Genomic DNA, 16034 nt, shown 5'->3' with positions numbered 1-16034 from the left:
TGAGGCTGCGTCCCTAATGGTGCTAGCTCTACCACTGGTCTGGAAGATTTCTGGTTGCCAGATACTGACTACACTGATAACAGAATCCTGCCTCTGGAGCACTGCTCTTCTGGTTCTCAACTTTCTAGTGCAAGGTGGTGGTCACTCTGCCCAGAACTGTATTCTACCCACAAGTGACTACAGAGCATTAAAATATGGTTAGTCCAAATTGTAAAAAAATACATTATCAGATTTGAAGACAGTACCAAAGTGTAAAATATCTCAACAATTTTTCATATTGAATGCATGTTTAAATGACACTCTTCTGGATAGATTGTGTTTAAATGTGTTAATAAAATTAACTTTACCTCATTTTTTTTTCTTTTACTGTTTTTAATGTGGCTACTAAAAATTTAAAGTTACATAATGTGGCTTGAATTCAATTTCTATAGGACAGTCCTGACCCAGAACAGAGCGCTCAGCCTTTGTCAAGCTTATCCAGCGGATTAAATACCGTATGTCGGCTTCCTAATAAACATTTGTTCAATACATTTCTGAATAAGGAGCAAAATTTGGCCTATTTTCACTTAACCGCATGAAGAAACTGTGGGATGCTTATCCATCTTAAACCTTTTCAGCTACCAGAAACCTTTCAGCTACCAGAAAGAACCTAAAAGTTTGGGATGATCAAATTATTTAGGTCAGCCGTCAACAGTGAGGTTGTAGAGCATTAAGTAGTAGCGATGAGAACAGGGAAAACTCAGTTTACTTTGAGTCAAGTCGTTTCAGAACTATTAGGTATATTCGCTTTATTCTCACAACATCCTATTAAGTAGAAACCATTAATATTACTAATAAGTACTATTAATATGATTAGTCCCAATTTACTCTTCGCTGAATTAAGCGTAACTTCAAACTTCCCGTCTCAATGGCTTAAGCCGGAACAACCTCCACCACCGCCAGCTTCGGGCGGCGTTCCGCACGACTTCGGCCCACGCAGCGCAACCAATCGCGGCCGCGGGGGTGAGCGACGTCACTCTCCTAAAGGTCCAGGCCAATTTCCATACTTCTCTTCTGCGCCCCGCCCCTTTACTATTTGTTAGAGGCGACAGCGGCCATTTTAGGTTCGGGCGGATATCAAATTAGAACTGCGCGTCTAAAGGCCTAAAAATTGAAATCAAAACAAACTTGCGAGTTCAACTGAAACGCCAAGAAAGGAAACAGCGTCACAGACAGACCAGGCCGCTGGGAGCAGGGAGTCAAGCCGCGACCGGCCCCCCGCGCCCACACGCAAGATGGCTTCGGCCTGAGAGTCACCTATGCGGCCGCTCTATCTCGGTTCCGGGTTCGTTCACCTCAGTGGTGGCGTCGGAGGGCTGGAGGCTGGCGTTCTGTCCGGTTTCCGGACCCATCTCTATGGTGTCGGAGGGAGCATACCCCCCGAAGATTGTGGGTGTAGTGGCTACAGCCTCACAGGGTAGGCGAGGGTGGTTGGTGTCAACAGGCGGCGAAGAGGGGACCGGAGCCAAGACCCTCGGCCGCCTCCCCGCCGCCCTCCCGCAGGTAACAGGGAGCCCTGCGCCGCTTCCTTCGTCAGTGCGGGACCGGGCCGCGGGGGAGGGGCCGGGCCGGGAGCGGAGGCGGTGGGCGCGCGCCCCACTCGCGGATCCGCGCTCGGCGCGGCGCCGCTGCCGGTTGAGCTGTGCCCTCCGCCTCCGCTCAGTCTTCCCCTGCTTGTTACGGGGCGCCCTTCGGAACTGGGCTTGGCGGGCGACCCCCGCCCGGCGCGTTCTTGGCCGCCGGAGCTAGCGAAGGAAGCCGCGGAGCCGGGCCTCGCGGGCAGGTGTGGAAGGTGAGGGGCCAGCGGGCGGGAGCGCCGCCCCCGCCCACCCCCGCCCTCCCGCGGCGGTCGCGGTGGGACCCCGTTGGCCCCCGGGCCGCCCTCCCCGCCGCGGGTCGGGCGAGTGTGCGCGGCGAGACGGAGCCGGGCGGCGCTGCCGCCCTGGTGGGAACCGGGGGGCGCACCCGCCCCGGGAAGCCGCCGGCGTTCTTGCTCCAGGACGAGTACCGGGCCCCCGGAGGCCGAGCTGGCTCTGTGCTTGCATAGTGCTTTTTATTTAGAATAAAGATGAAACATTTCTTGGAAGAGTGTGTTTAGGAAACCATGTGAATACTGAGTCGGGTCCTGAATTCCGGAATCACCGTTCGCTGTAGTTAAGGACTTGTGTGCATATCCACGTAACATCTCAAATCCTAGCTGAAATCATACTTAGTTCTTTTGGTCCATAAAGGCTTCATTATGTATTGCTGGTCAGCTAGCAGTGCTGGACTGAGTTCAATACAGGGAATATGTACTTGAAACAGATCAAAGTAAAGGGCCAGGGTAACGTTATCACCAGGTAACAAAATATCAATCAGTATAGGGTGTCCTTAGAACTCACAGTGCAAGCCATTGTCTTTGGAACCTCCAAGCAGACACTGCTAGAACCAAGATCATCTCGATTAAATTTTGAGGAAGAAGAGTTCCCCAGATGACATGGATTTCTTAGTTGAGTGTGAGTTGCCCGGTGACCTAGACAAGGGCTTGCATAATCCACAGGTGGCCCAGAAATGTGATGTGCTGCCCAAGTAAGCAAAAGGATGGAGGAAGATAGGTGAAGCAGTTTTTAAAGAGAAGACCTTGATGCCTATTCAAGTCGGAAACTGCCTACCCAACATTTTATTATAGAGAGTGGGGATGGTAAATTCTACAAAATAACCATGCTGAGATCACAATATTAGACTATCCTTTTCTGTGTTTTTGTGAATTTTTTTCTTGTGACTTTTTTATTTCAAAGCAGTCAACACATCTTTTTATTGTCACCTAATAAAGTTTGCAATGGACGTAGGCTGTAATCCCTTCTACTCTGAGAGCATTGCACTCCTGGTACGGGTAGACTTCTGTCAAGGTTAATCGTGCTTTCAAAACAGTAAAATGGCATCCTTTCTCTGAAGAAAGGGAGTCATTTCTTTCTTTTTTTAAGTTGTATTTCTTAGTGTCTTAAGCCCAAAATATACACTGCTAAGAAAAATTACTGGTTTGAACCTCGTAAAGCTTTCGTAACTCTAGATGTTGAAAAGCCCAGTGTTTCTACAAGGATGTATTTTGCTATTTAGAAATGACTAAGTTGGGCGCCTGGGTGGCTCAGTCGGTTAAGCGTCTGCCTTCAGCTCAGGTCATGATCCCAGGACCCTGGGATGAGCCCTGCATGGAGCCCATATTGGGCTCCCTGCTTCGGTGTGTGTGTGTGGGGGGGCTGCTTCTCCCTCTCCCTCTGCCACGCCCCCTGCTTGTGTGCTTGTGTGTGCTCTCTCTGTGTCAAAAAAAAATAAAATCTTAAAAAAAAATGACTAAGTAAATGTCCATTGCTCTACCTCTGCTGACTTCCATTCATTCCGCCAGAGCATCACTCCTCAATCCTGGTGACCATCTTATCTCCTTTGGGGACTAATATTAAAATTAAACAAACACCATGATATTCTGCCAAGAGGATTTTCATTTTCTTGCAGTTCCTTATGTGTTGATTTTGGAGAGCTGTATTTTGTGGCAAAGAGAGAACGAAGTTAGACTAGCCTCAGGTACACACTTTTCAAAGTAACCCTTCTCTGACTAATTCCTCTAGTCTGACTGGTTTTACAGACGCAGGAGTTATAGAGTAGATTTTTCTGCTGCTGAAATGGCAGTTGGTTTCAAAGAACATTGACCCTTTCGAGCTACCTCGGGTGGACCTCTGGCTCCCCCTGATTGTAGGGGTGTCAACGAAGCAGGGAGGAAATGGATTTGCAGCTTTGCGTCCCGAAGCCTCAAGATGGAGGGTAGTAATGTGCCCCTATAAATCTGACTAACCTGCTCCCAGCCTTGGCTTTTCCTTCTGCTGTCAGCTGCCTTCCTCTGCTTGCCAAGCTTCTGCTTCTTCGTGGCTTTGGCTCACCATAGCCCTGACTCTACCTCATGGCATCCTTTTACCTTCAGCTAATGGAGTATCTCGTTCATTCAGATTCCTGAGGCAGGCAAGGATCTGGCCATTAGCTCTTCATCCAGGCCATGGGTCCTAGGGATGGCTCATGTGTGCATTGACTGGCCTTTGGCCCAAGGAAGGCGCCTGACCCATTAACTGTGCCCTAGAGGAGAGGAGCAAGACCCAAGTACTGACCGTGACCCTCGCAGTTCAGCGGGGGGATTGTCACCGTAGGGCAGGCACCACACCATCTCCAGAACAGGGGACTTAACAGTAGTTGCTTTTCCCCGTGAGCCTACATTAACACTAATTTTATTTATTTGTAGTCCTAATAGAGACTGGGACATATAGTTGAGATACATGGCATTTTTAATACTGTTTTTTTCCTCCTACTGTTCTTAAATTGCAGAGTAGGTAGCAGCTCAGCAGGTTTGTTACAAAGACGACTTAGTTCTTATCCTCAGAAGTATTCTTGGATTTTGAATAATTTCAATTTTAGATAGCTTTAGCCCTCGTACGTTTGTGTTCCTTATACAGCGATGTATGTGGGTCTGTAGGCACTTGGAATTCTCTGTGTTAAGTATGTGTCTTGAGCAGCATTTCATACTTTGGTAACACAGAGTGTTGTGTGGAACTTCACTAAAGTGGAAAAAAAATCTCAGTAGCGGGTCTGTGTATGATTGTTGGGTGTATATTTATTTAAAGGATGGGATTTGTTTAACTGAAATTTTTAAAGCTCTTTGTAGAATGTTTGGCCGTGTTATTTAGAACTAGCAACTTCTTGCTACATTGCCAGTTATTTAAGAACCCTCTTTAAGTTTTATTTTTTTACGCTATGGTAAAGCCAGAACACATTTTGTAAACATACATAGTTTGGCCTCTACAGGTTTAAAAACATTTGACCCAACATTGAAAAATAGGGAAATTTCCACGTAAATCTTCAGGCTCTTGGATCCTTACGGTAAATGGCATGGCCTGGCAGCGCTGTTCGGAACCTGGGAGGCTGCGCGTCCTCCTTAGGTGCCTGCCACCCTCAGTGGGCAGCCCTGTGCTATTCTACGGACGCCGCGTCCGCAGTCCTGCCGTAACCATGGGAATTTGTATCCCCCTTGCAGAGAAAGATATGTTTTTGTTGTAATAGACTGGGGAGGTGCAGGCACGTGTCTGTCTGTCTGCCTGGAAATTGCCCGTGATCTGACACCTACCGCAAACCTCTATTAATACTTGAGCATGTTTTTTCAAGGCTTTCTGTGTATGTATCTGTATGTATCTATGTAGATACTTGCATAGATGGAGACATAGATCTATAACATTTCTTTTTGAAACAGAGTTATTGAGGTGTAATTGATACATAATAAACCAATTTTGTAAGTTTTGGTATTTATAATCACCCTTTACCATAATCAAGATAATGACTGTTCCCCCCAAAGTTTCCTTATGTCCCTCCGCAACCCTCTCCTCTTCCCCGGTCCCTCTACCTGGGGCCCCACCCCAGGCAACCACTGATCTATTCTCTGTCGTTGTAGGGTAGTTTGCATTTTCTAGAATTTCATGCATGTGTGGGTTTTTTAGCATTTGGGATGATACAGTTTTGCACTGTCCCCTTTGTACTTAGCGCGAGCGTGAGGAGCAGTGAGGGTGTACTCTCTGTTATGGTCACTGCCCTTTGTGTTCAGTGAGTTGTCTCTTTCCTTTCCTCTTGTTCTGCTGGTGTTCGCACTGCTTTGCTTGGCCTGTATGAGCTCTGCACTTGTTAACATGTTTTTCCTCATTGTTAGAAATACTCTCTAGGTTGTAATGTTCTTTTTATAATTTTAAGCTATTGTTTTATGTATTATTATACAGAAGTTTTCTCACTGATGAATTATCAGATTTTGTAACCCTTTCCTGTGAGGCAGGGTATGTGCGTGGGTTAGGGAGCATAGATGATCTTACCCTGGTTTTGATCGCCCTCGCACTCTGGAAGGGTCTCCGTGGGAGGGGAGGGGGGTGTTTAAGTGCATTTTCTCTAGAGCTGTTGGTGGTTCCTTGACAAGCATGGCTGCCAACTGGCTGAGCATTTGCCATTTTTATTGCCAAATGGCCTAGTTGATGAGGGTCGGAGAAACAAGTGGGTTTGAGTGGCCGGGTCTGGGTCCCTGGGATTTCCAGCACGTGTTGCAGACAGAGACTCATGTTGGACGGTGTTTTCTGATTCCTTTCAGCTCTGCTTGGCTTTGTGAAGGAGCTGCAGCACCACCTCACTGCGTAAGGGATGGGATCAGAGAGCAGTGCTCTGAAGAGCTATGCGCTGAAGGAGCCACCTTTCACCTTACCCTCTGGGCTTGCCGTTTACCCCGCTGTTCTGCAAGATGGCAGATGCGCTTCCGTCTTCGTGTATAAGAGAGAAAACGAAGACAAAGTTAACAAAGCTGCCAAGGTACCGTGATGGGTGACGGCTTCATAGTTAGAGCTTTCTACCCTCTCGTTTTCTATTAAAAAATACGAAATTGAAATTACTAAAGGTCAGAGGAGGAAGATCATAAGGAATACTGTTTTTATTCATATCCTTTAAGAACATAGTTGTCCGTCCTTCATGGGATAATCTCCCAATTTGCGTGACACAGTCAGATACCACAGATATAGCCAAAAGGCTTCATAAAACTCAGTGTGGTAACTTTTATCATCATTTTTTTTTTAGTGAGAAGTTCAGAAGGTAATTTTCCATGGCTAATATGAGGTAAAGGAAGTTACTCTAGCTTAGCAAAAACCTCTGAGTATTGACATTCTGGGAAGTATATTTTTTAATTTGCAAGATCTATTCTTTTATTTATTTTAATTTTTAACTTTTTAATTTTTGTATTTTAGTTTTTAAATTTGAATGTAGTTGACACACAATGTTACATTAGTTTCAGGTGTACAACATAGTGATTCGACTTCTCTGTGCGGTATGCTGTGCTCACCATTAGTATATTGATGATGGACCTAGAAATAAAATATTTTAGAAACTGTGACTACTGTTTTTTCTTCTCCCGAGGTACTGTGAGTCCCCAGAAAGATTGTTGAGCTGGAGTGTTGGGCTGGACACCCCAGAAAGAACGTTGGGCCTGGGCTCTAGTTCTTGCTGAGGGGCCTTAGTCAGATCATTCACTTTTAGAGGCTTCAGTTTCCTCTTCAGGGAAGAGGTCCTCCCAGCTTGCACCTTCTGGCCGCTGCTCCTGGAAGGGCACCGTCAGGGGACCCCAGCCTTTGTACCTTGGAATATAATTCAATAGAGCAATCCTAAGTGTCATTTTGAATTAGAGAAAACAAAGGCATTAGTTGGTATTTCCTTGGATATTGAGCCATTCAGATTATCTTCGGGAAGGTTCTTCAGGGGACACAGAGTTGTGGCTGTTCATTGTTAACGGCAGGCACGCTATTTACAGATGGACCTAGAGCTTTGTTTTGTTAGAGTTATGATCTGTATTACCGTGAGTCCCTTCGTGCTAGCAATAAGTAGGAGACAGGGATATCTATTTCATAGGTCTTTTTAAATGGCTTTTACCTTTTTTAATGATTATAAAGGGTTTTAGTATGTATCTCTATTAGTAATACAATTTCAGCATTTTATTGGTCACATCAGTTCATTATTTGATGTTATGTCTTTGATCAGGCATGAAGTTAACAGTTATGGTGCCTAAGGAAAATGTTCCCCTTGGGATGCATTTTCTGTTAATTGTGGTAAAAAAGATAGCTGGCTATTTCATTGCTAAGTAATTTTGCTTTTTGGTAAGACCATGTTTTGTCTTTTCCATCCCATCCAGGTACTATTAATACTTTTTATTGTGATTTTGCAAAAGATAAAATGCTTTGCTTCCCTGCCATATTCTTATATGCAATTCATATCTGACATACTTCCAGCTATTTTCATTTAATGAGATTGCACGTTTTTTTAAGTAAAAGAATTAGAGTGATTAGGATGATTATTGCTAGTGAAATACTAGAGATTTATCATCTTTCTTAGTTTTTTTTTGTAAGACCATAAGATTTTTTAATATTATATTACTCTTTATGGTGTATGTACCAAGAAAGTTTGAAAAACCCAGATCATAAAGTTTTTTTGTTTTGTTTTTTAAGTAGGCTCTGCGCCCAGCATGGAGCCCAGCACAAGGCTTGATCTCACGACCCTGAGATCAAGACCTGAGCTGTGATCAAGAGTCAGATGCTTAACCAACTGGGCCACCCAGGCGCCCCCAGGTCATAAAGTTCTTAAAGGAAAAAAAGATCTGTCAGTGTTTGAGGACTTCTGGGCAGGAGGAATTTCAGAGCTTGAGAAGGAACATTTTTTCCCCCCTTAGTACCTACTCTTCTAAACCATGGCTGAGTCTTTTCCAGTAGTTCTTACTTGTCTCTTATGTTCTGCAGGCCATATTGTGGCTTTGAATACCTGCTACATGAATCTGAGGAATTTGAAATGGCAACAAAACGATACGGAGTTTTGAGTTAGATCCCAGTACTTGAAAAAATATATCACGTTTCATCAGGTTTTAGGACCTTGATTTTCCTAGATACCTGAAATATTAAAACAGTATAGTTAGCTCACCTCAGTTTCTCTAGAGTTGAGGCTCCCTAGTCCTCCCTCTGATAGTTTTAATGACCACTTCAAGAGGATATACAATGTTTTCCTTGCAAATATTGTTAGGTTGTAAATGTGCTCTTCCTCTAGTGTTACAAATAAAAAACAACAGTCACAGTGCCCTGTGACCTCTGGAATAAGACGAAACGCAGGCATAACCTTTGGCCACAAAACAGTATTAGAAATTCTTCGAGTCCCATCAGATCTTCTCGTTTTATCTTGAATTCATTAGCTATAATAGTAAGTTTTCTCCCTGGTGGTTATGACTCATTTCTAATGAAGAGTCAATAAGGAATGGTAACTCCTAAATCAGAATTTGGTTACTGTGGTTTGCTGTCATCTGAGTGCTTCGTTAGGGCCTCACGGGAAGGACAGACTCACAGACTGACTCCTGACTGTCTTCATGCTACCAAGGCAGCCACACTGACTGCAGGAATACGAATGTGGATGCTGTGCACCTGCCTTGGGAGAAGGATGCTCTTCTTCATGATGGATTCAGCTGCTTTCTGGAAGGGCCAAGCAGCATTTTTGAGAATGCACATTGTGTGGTGATGAGCAGAGAAGAGATGACTGCTTGCATTAATCACTTGTGGAGTGCTCTACCGCTCTTCCTTCTGTTGACGTGTTCTTTTTGTTCCTCTCCTCCTGAGGCCTTTTCTGTGCTATTTACAACCCTTATTCCGGTAAATCAACTTCCCTATATTGTCAGCTTTAAAAAAAATAATAATAATTCCTTCCCGTATAATCAAAATCTGGTTCTCTTATAAGTCCCCTGAGTATTATCCACTCAGAACTTCAGAAGTACCCCCTCCCCCATCCCTCAGGTATGTTGGGCCACCTCCAGATGGCGCAGGCCCCTTCCCAGCCCCCACAAGTTTTCAGACTTCATTTTCTCCTCCTTTCCCTCTAGTGCTTACAACCGTCTGGCCTTCTGCCCCAAGTGAAATATCTGCCGAAAACTTCTTCTCTGAGCTCCAGATCCACATTCTCACTTGCCTGTGGAAATCTCAGCCTGGATATTTCATCAGCACCTCAAATGCGGGCTTTCCAACATAGGATCTTTTATCCCTTTCCCTTCCTGCATTTTATTCCTTGTTTCTCATATAACCTCTAGGTGTTGGCATTTAGAGACAATGTACTTCCATCGTTTCTCAGGTTTGCATCTTAAGAGAAGAGGGAAGAATATTTCTCCCTGAAAATTCTTGCTCTTAGTTTAGGCATCTTGATTATTTTGTCATATTTCTTCAACAGAGTGAAATTATGGCTTGCTTCCTGTCTAAAAACTTGCAAGTGAATTTGAGCTAAATAATGAGTATGTTGTGTAGTTCTCAAAGTGAAAGAGCAAACCGAGGTAGAATGGTAATGAAAAGCTAAGCCCCTAAGGCTTGAATTACTCTGCTATAGCTGAGTCATAACCCATTCCTGAAAACTAGAGTTTATATTCAAGACTTGACTTTCACACTTAACATCTCTGTGTGGGCATGGATAAGTACAAATATGGACAGATTATCCAGTGCTACTCATTTTTTTTCCTGAAGATTTTATTTATTTATTTGACAGAGAGAGGGACCACAAGCAGGGGGAGTGAGAGAGGGAGAAGCAGACTCCACTGAGCAGGGAGCCCGATGTGGGGCTTGATCCCAGGACCCTGGGATCATGACCTGAGCTGAAAGCAGAAGCTTAACTGACTGAGCCACCCAGGCGTCCCTAGGACAGATGATACTTTCAAGGCACTCCTTCCACAAAGTCCCCCTTCTCCACCAGAACAAGAGTCATTTATCTCTTTGGTTGATGTTAGTGAGAAAAATCTCCTCGTTAAATTTAGCAGGTGCATCTTGTCACGCTAATTTTCCTGTGAATCTGTATGCATAATTTATGCAAAATATTGTGCGTGCTGAAGGGGAGTAACAAATGAAGTTATTGCTGCTAAGTTAAGTGCCTTGTTCAGAATCATGCAATGAGTTATTCCTTCCTTTCTTCTTCATTAAACAAACAAGGCACTGTGGACCAAGAATTCTGCTGGGAATGTAGGGTTAAAAAAATAAGCTAAATGAAATTTATTATTTCATTTTTTAATGGGGTGAAATTTACAACTCTGTATTTTATGCCAGTACTCAACCAGGTAGTATTTCTCCTGATTTACTAGTCTGCCCTGAGTATTAGAGGAATAAAAGAAGGCACATAAAACCCAAGGAAAATAATTAGAGCCCTAAGAAATAAAAGCTGAATGAATATTTTTTTTCCTGAGCAGGCAAAAGTGAAAAGTTAAAAAGTATTTGATTTTTGTTTGCAAATTATTTAAAATGATTCTTAAAATGCAAAAATATGAAAGAGGCTGCATAATTTTACTCAGAAACCATAGCTCAAAAGATACTTGAAAGAAGTTCTCTCCACTTAACTCTAGTCATTCAGCCAGCTCACTAGCACAACTCATGGCTCCTCTGGGTCTTTGCTGTATTTATATGCATAAGTATGGATTATTTTAAAGGCATATGCACAGATTATTAGTTCAGAATTGCTAAAGAATTTTCTTAATTATTTTTTATTAGAGTAACCCAGGGGAGGGTAACAGCTTTCTTCTTAAGAACAAACAAAAAATCCTATTGAAGCTATTCCTAGAGTTGTCAAAGTTTGAGATTATTTTAAGAAAAGAAACTAAACAAATCCATCTCCTCAGAAGATTCTCCTATAGTTTTACCTAATAGACAAGTTTGAAGCGACTGATAGAAAACTTGTATCAGTGCTGTGTTATGGGCTCTTGTACGATCTCATATTCTTCCAAGAAGGTATTTTGGAATGTTCCATACTGAGTGCTTATTTGTGAAAATGAAACCTGATGTTATATTGAGGATTTTTCTCCAAGTGAAATCTTCATTGGTCCCCCAGTTTGATGATTGATTTACAAGGCTTCCGCAGTGTCCAGTGGATTGTGCAGGACAGACTCCAGAGATTTAAGGCCATGTAATTTCTTTTAGAAAAACTGGGTGATTTGTAAGGAAAACCATCATTCTGGCATTTTAAATTTTGTTGTAAATAAATGATACAGTTATTACTACCTGGGTTGGGAATTGTGGACTATCAGTCTAATTGGAAAGTCTGCATCTGATAGGGCTGTTACAAAACCAAGCGAGGTAGGAAAGAAACCCCGCAGATTTAACCTCTCATAGACACAACATTGTCATGTGTTTGTCATCCACCTTTGTATACTCTGTGTCTGGTTAGAGAACAGGATGATGAGAAGAGGTATGTATGGGGAAAATACTGTATGTTAGGGATTTCTAAAGTGGAACATCCATAACCTCGGGATTGTGCAACATGATTCATTGCAGTTTTGGGGGAGAAAATCAAGAATATCTGTTTAAATTCACTTTTAATCTTTTCTTTCGGCACGTTCTATTTTATGGGGGTTTTATGGTATTTGTATTTAATTTATATATGTAAATGAAAAATGTGTATTATAGATACATATATGAGCTACTTATCTAATGTTTCTACTGGTGTGAAGCGTGTGAACAAAAACATTTAATGCTAACTTTTCTAGATTAATAAAATGGTAGCAGTTGTAAAGATGGTGAAACATTTTTAAGGAGATTAAGTTCTTGATAAAGAGGTAAATGTAAGAAAACAAGATCAACAAAAGACATCTAAGGTACTCATCCATTTAAAATGACTTTATGGCCCAGCGTAGAGTCTGTTTCTGGGATTCTTTCTCCTGTGAAGAGTGTGTTCTGCAGTCACTGGGTCTAGTGTTTTCCAAATGTCAGTTTGATTAGGTTTCCTGTGCTTTCATTTATTTTTTGTTTGTTTGCTGTTGCTAGTTCTGTTGGTTGCTGAAAGAGGAGTTTTAAAATCTCCACCTGTGATCCTGGAATCGTGGAATTGTTTCTCCCTTTCATTTTTGCTCCATGCATATTTTGAGGCTCTGCTGTTAGGATCTTCCACTTCATAGTTGTGATGTCTTTTTAATGAATTGTCCTTTTATTCTTTAAGAAATGTCCCATTTAATCTCTTGCAGTACTCTGTCTTGAAGTATATTTTCTCTGATAAGAATATATTCACTCTAGCCTTCTTATGCTTACTGTCTTAATGGTATATCCTATTCTGTCCATTCAGTTTCTATCCATTTACCTATCTCTGTCTTTATATTTAAAGTCAGTCTCATAGGCAGCATATTGTGGTCTTCCTCTTTTCTTAATTGGAATGTTTAGATATTAACATTTCATGTAATTATTAGTGTTGTTGACTTTATTTGTTATTTGTTTTCTATTTGCTCCCTTTTGAATTTTGTTCTTCTGTTCCCCTTCTCTTTTTTTTTGGTTTATTTAAATAGCTCTTAGTATTTCATTTTACCTTCATTTTTCAGCTACATTTCTTTATACTTTTTAATGGTTGCACTAAGGATTTCAGTTTAATAACTAGCTCTTAATCATCTATCTGTGGTTAGTATTGTACCAATCACATAAAACGTAGATGTCTCCAGCCCCAGCCCTACTGTCCTTTTGTTACATACACATCAACTGTCTACACACACAGATACACGGTTAACCCTTGACCAACACTGGGGTTAGGGGTACTGATTCCCCGCAAAATTGGAAATTTGTGTATAAGTTTTGACTCCCCCAAAACTTAACTACTAATAACCTACTGTTGACTGGAAGACTTGTTGATAATATAAACAGTCAATTAACACATCTAATGTGATACGTATTATATACTGTATTTTTACAGTAAGGGTAAAGAAAATGTTATTAAGAAAGTCATAAGGAAAATCCATTTACAGCACTGTGCAGTGTTTATTGAAAAAAATCTGCATAGAAGTAGATACACAGTTTAAACCTGTGTTGTTCAGGGTCACCGGTACATCACACACATTATAAACCTCACTCAGCAGTGTTGTGGTGTCTGCTCTAAATAGTCATACATCTTTTAAATAAGAAGTAAAAATGTAGCCTTCGAATCGATCCTGATATTTACCATTTCTAATGCTCTTCCTTCATTTCTGGAGATCCACATTTCCCTTTGGTATCATTTCCTATTCAGCTTGAAGAGCTTCCTTTAGCATTTTTTAGAGAGCAGGTCTTCTGGCAATAAAACTTTTCTGTTTTCCATGATCAAAAATGCTTTTTTTTTACTTTTTTTTTTTCCTGTAGGATATTTTTGCTACATTATTCAGGGTTGATACTGTTTTTTCTGCCAGTGCTTTAAAGGTGCTCCCCTTTGTCTTTTGGCCTCTGTGTTTTCTGATGAGAGATTGTCATTCCCCTCCACATAATATGGTTTTTTTCTCTAGCTGCCTCTGAGATTTTTTATTTATCTGATTTTCTCCAGTTTGATGATAATGTGTATAGATGTAGTTTTCTTTGATTTATCCTGTTTGGTGTTCAGTGAACTTCTTAAATCTGTAAACTTAAGTATTTGGCTGAATTTGGAAAGTTCTCAGCCATTACATTTTTTATGTCCCGGTTCTTTTCTTCTCTTTCTTGGGACTCCAGTTATATATGTTAGACCTTTTGTTATTGTCACACAGTTTCTTGATGCTATGATCACTTAAAAAAAATAAAGAACTTTTTCTCTTTGTTCTTCAGATTGGTTAACATAGCCAGGTTCACTGACGCTTGCCTCTACCATCTGCATTCTGTTATTGAGTGCATTCATTGAATTAGTTTCTAATATTTTATTTTTCCTTCCTAAGACTTCCACTTATTTTAAATAACATTTCTTTCTCTGCTGAGAGCTTCTTTCTATTTATTTCCTGTTTTCCTTTACCCCTAGGGAAGAATGGTTATAATATAATGGTTAAGCTGCTTTAAATTTTTTCTAATAATTCTAATAGCTTGTCAATCTTGGGATTGATATTTGTCAATCTTTTCACTTTTTTATGGTTCTTTGTTGAGTAAAACTATTTTGGATTGCATCCTGGACATTTTGAATGTCACGTTGCATAGACTCTTGGTTCTGTTAAAATCTTCTGGAGATTATTGATGTTTTTGATTTAGCAGGCGGTTGATCCCCTTTGCTTCAGGCTTCAAGTTTTCTAACTACTCTCCTCCCACCCTTCCTTCCTGAGCGTGGTAGTTCAAACCTCAGTTCATTTCTCAAAAGTTTGCTCCGCTGGTTTGGGTCTGTTTTGTCCAAGCTTCCTTGGTTCAGGAGTTAGTCTGAGACCTGTGTGGGTATACAGATAACCAGAGCATCTCCTTCTCCAGTTCTTTCGCCTCTGGGATATCCTCATACTCAGGCTTGTCTTGGCTCCTTTCTGTCCTTCTTCTGGCCAGAAGGATGGCAAGGTCTCTGTCAGAGTTTTAGCCATCTTTGCTACCCTGCTCTGCGAGTGGGGCCTGCCTTCAGTTCACAACTGTGAGAAGGGCCAACCTGACACCAGAACACGTACTCCCACTGCTGTCTCTTCTCCTAACTTTGACTCCGCTGCGTAATCTGCGTGCTTTTTTTACTTTGCCAAGTTCTCGGGTCATTGTTTTTGGTACTTTGTTCAGAGTGTATGGCAGTAATCATTGGGAGGCCTGGGCTCCTAGGGGCTTACACTGTCGTAAGGGAACCGGAAGTCTCTGTAGATTTATTTAAATGTTGGTAAAGTGAATGAAGTCAGAACAGGTCGTAGATTTTCCTGTGCCTTATTTGAAGTTTAGGGGGGTAGGTGAGGAGCTGGGAGGGACCTTGAATGCAAGTATACATGTTCAGACTCTGACCGCGATATGTTAGTCTGGTTCTGAGTCATTAACTCTACCAACCCTTCCATTTGTATTTTTAAAGCATTTGAAGACACTTCGTCACCCTTGCTTGCTAAGATTTTTATCTTGCACTGTGGAGGCAGCTGGGATTCATCTAGTCACTGAGCGAGTGCAGCCTCTGGAAGTGGCTTTAGAAACGCTGTCTTCCGCAGAGGTCTGTGCCGGGATCTACGACATACTGCTGGCTCTCATCTTCCTTCATGACCGAGTAAGTAACCCGGACACTGTCTGCCTCACCAGCCTTGCTACAGACCGGAGGGTTGATGTGTGTGGTAGTGCTTTTAAGGTATGGGAGGTACAGAAATCATAAGTTGCTATTCTTACTTGAGTCTTCCGGAGGAAAACAAGCACCTTGGAAGGCACCAGAAGGGCTCCAGACAGGTGGTTTGTGGAATGGGCAGGGGCTTCTCCAACCCTGGGCAGTTTTTTATAGAACTTTATTTCGGTTTACTATTGTCTCCCTCTAGTTTGGGGGAGTCTTTACCTAAAAATACCTGCAGCTGGTATTACTGTTCTTAAGACAAAGATAAAGCCTTGACACTGATGTTGCTGTGGACCAGAGTTCCTATTTGGTCCCAGTTTTGTTACATTTTAGATTTTGAAGGAAGAAATGACCATTTCTTAGAAAAAGGCAGAGCTTCACACACCCCTTCTCATTTGAGTGGGTGGTGCTACTGAGGGCAGCGTCTTTTTTTTTTTTTTTTTTTTTAA

General features: G+C 42.0%; 1 protein-coding gene across 6 annotated transcripts in view; it reads left to right on the top strand.

Moving 5' to 3' along the window:
- Positions 1-1086: 1086 nt before the first annotated feature.
- The window catches only part of SCYL3 (SCY1 like pseudokinase 3), a 41787-nt gene continuing 26839 nt past the window's right edge, over positions 1087-16034 (top strand). The window contains exons 1-3 of one of the 6 annotated variants that reach the window (XM_036097972.2): positions 1087-1324; positions 6182-6396; positions 15346-15531. In XM_036097972.2, the coding sequence (XP_035953865.1) occupies positions 6232-6396; positions 15346-15531 (351 nt within the window). In that variant the 5' untranslated portion in view covers positions 1087-1324; positions 6182-6231. Of the gene's footprint in view, positions 1543-1686; positions 1832-6181; positions 6397-15345; positions 15532-16034 lie in introns of those variants that run through there. The other 5 variants (XM_078077939.1, XM_036097970.2, XM_036097974.2 and 2 more) reach the window with 5 other exon arrangements.

This window comes from Halichoerus grypus, chromosome 7 (assembly GCF_964656455.1).
Source record: "Halichoerus grypus chromosome 7, mHalGry1.hap1.1, whole genome shotgun sequence".
Taxonomy (NCBI): Eukaryota; Metazoa; Chordata; class Mammalia; order Carnivora; family Phocidae; genus Halichoerus; species Halichoerus grypus.
The sequence above is the reverse complement of the archived record's forward strand: the minus strand, read 5'-3'. Positions and strand labels throughout refer to the sequence as shown.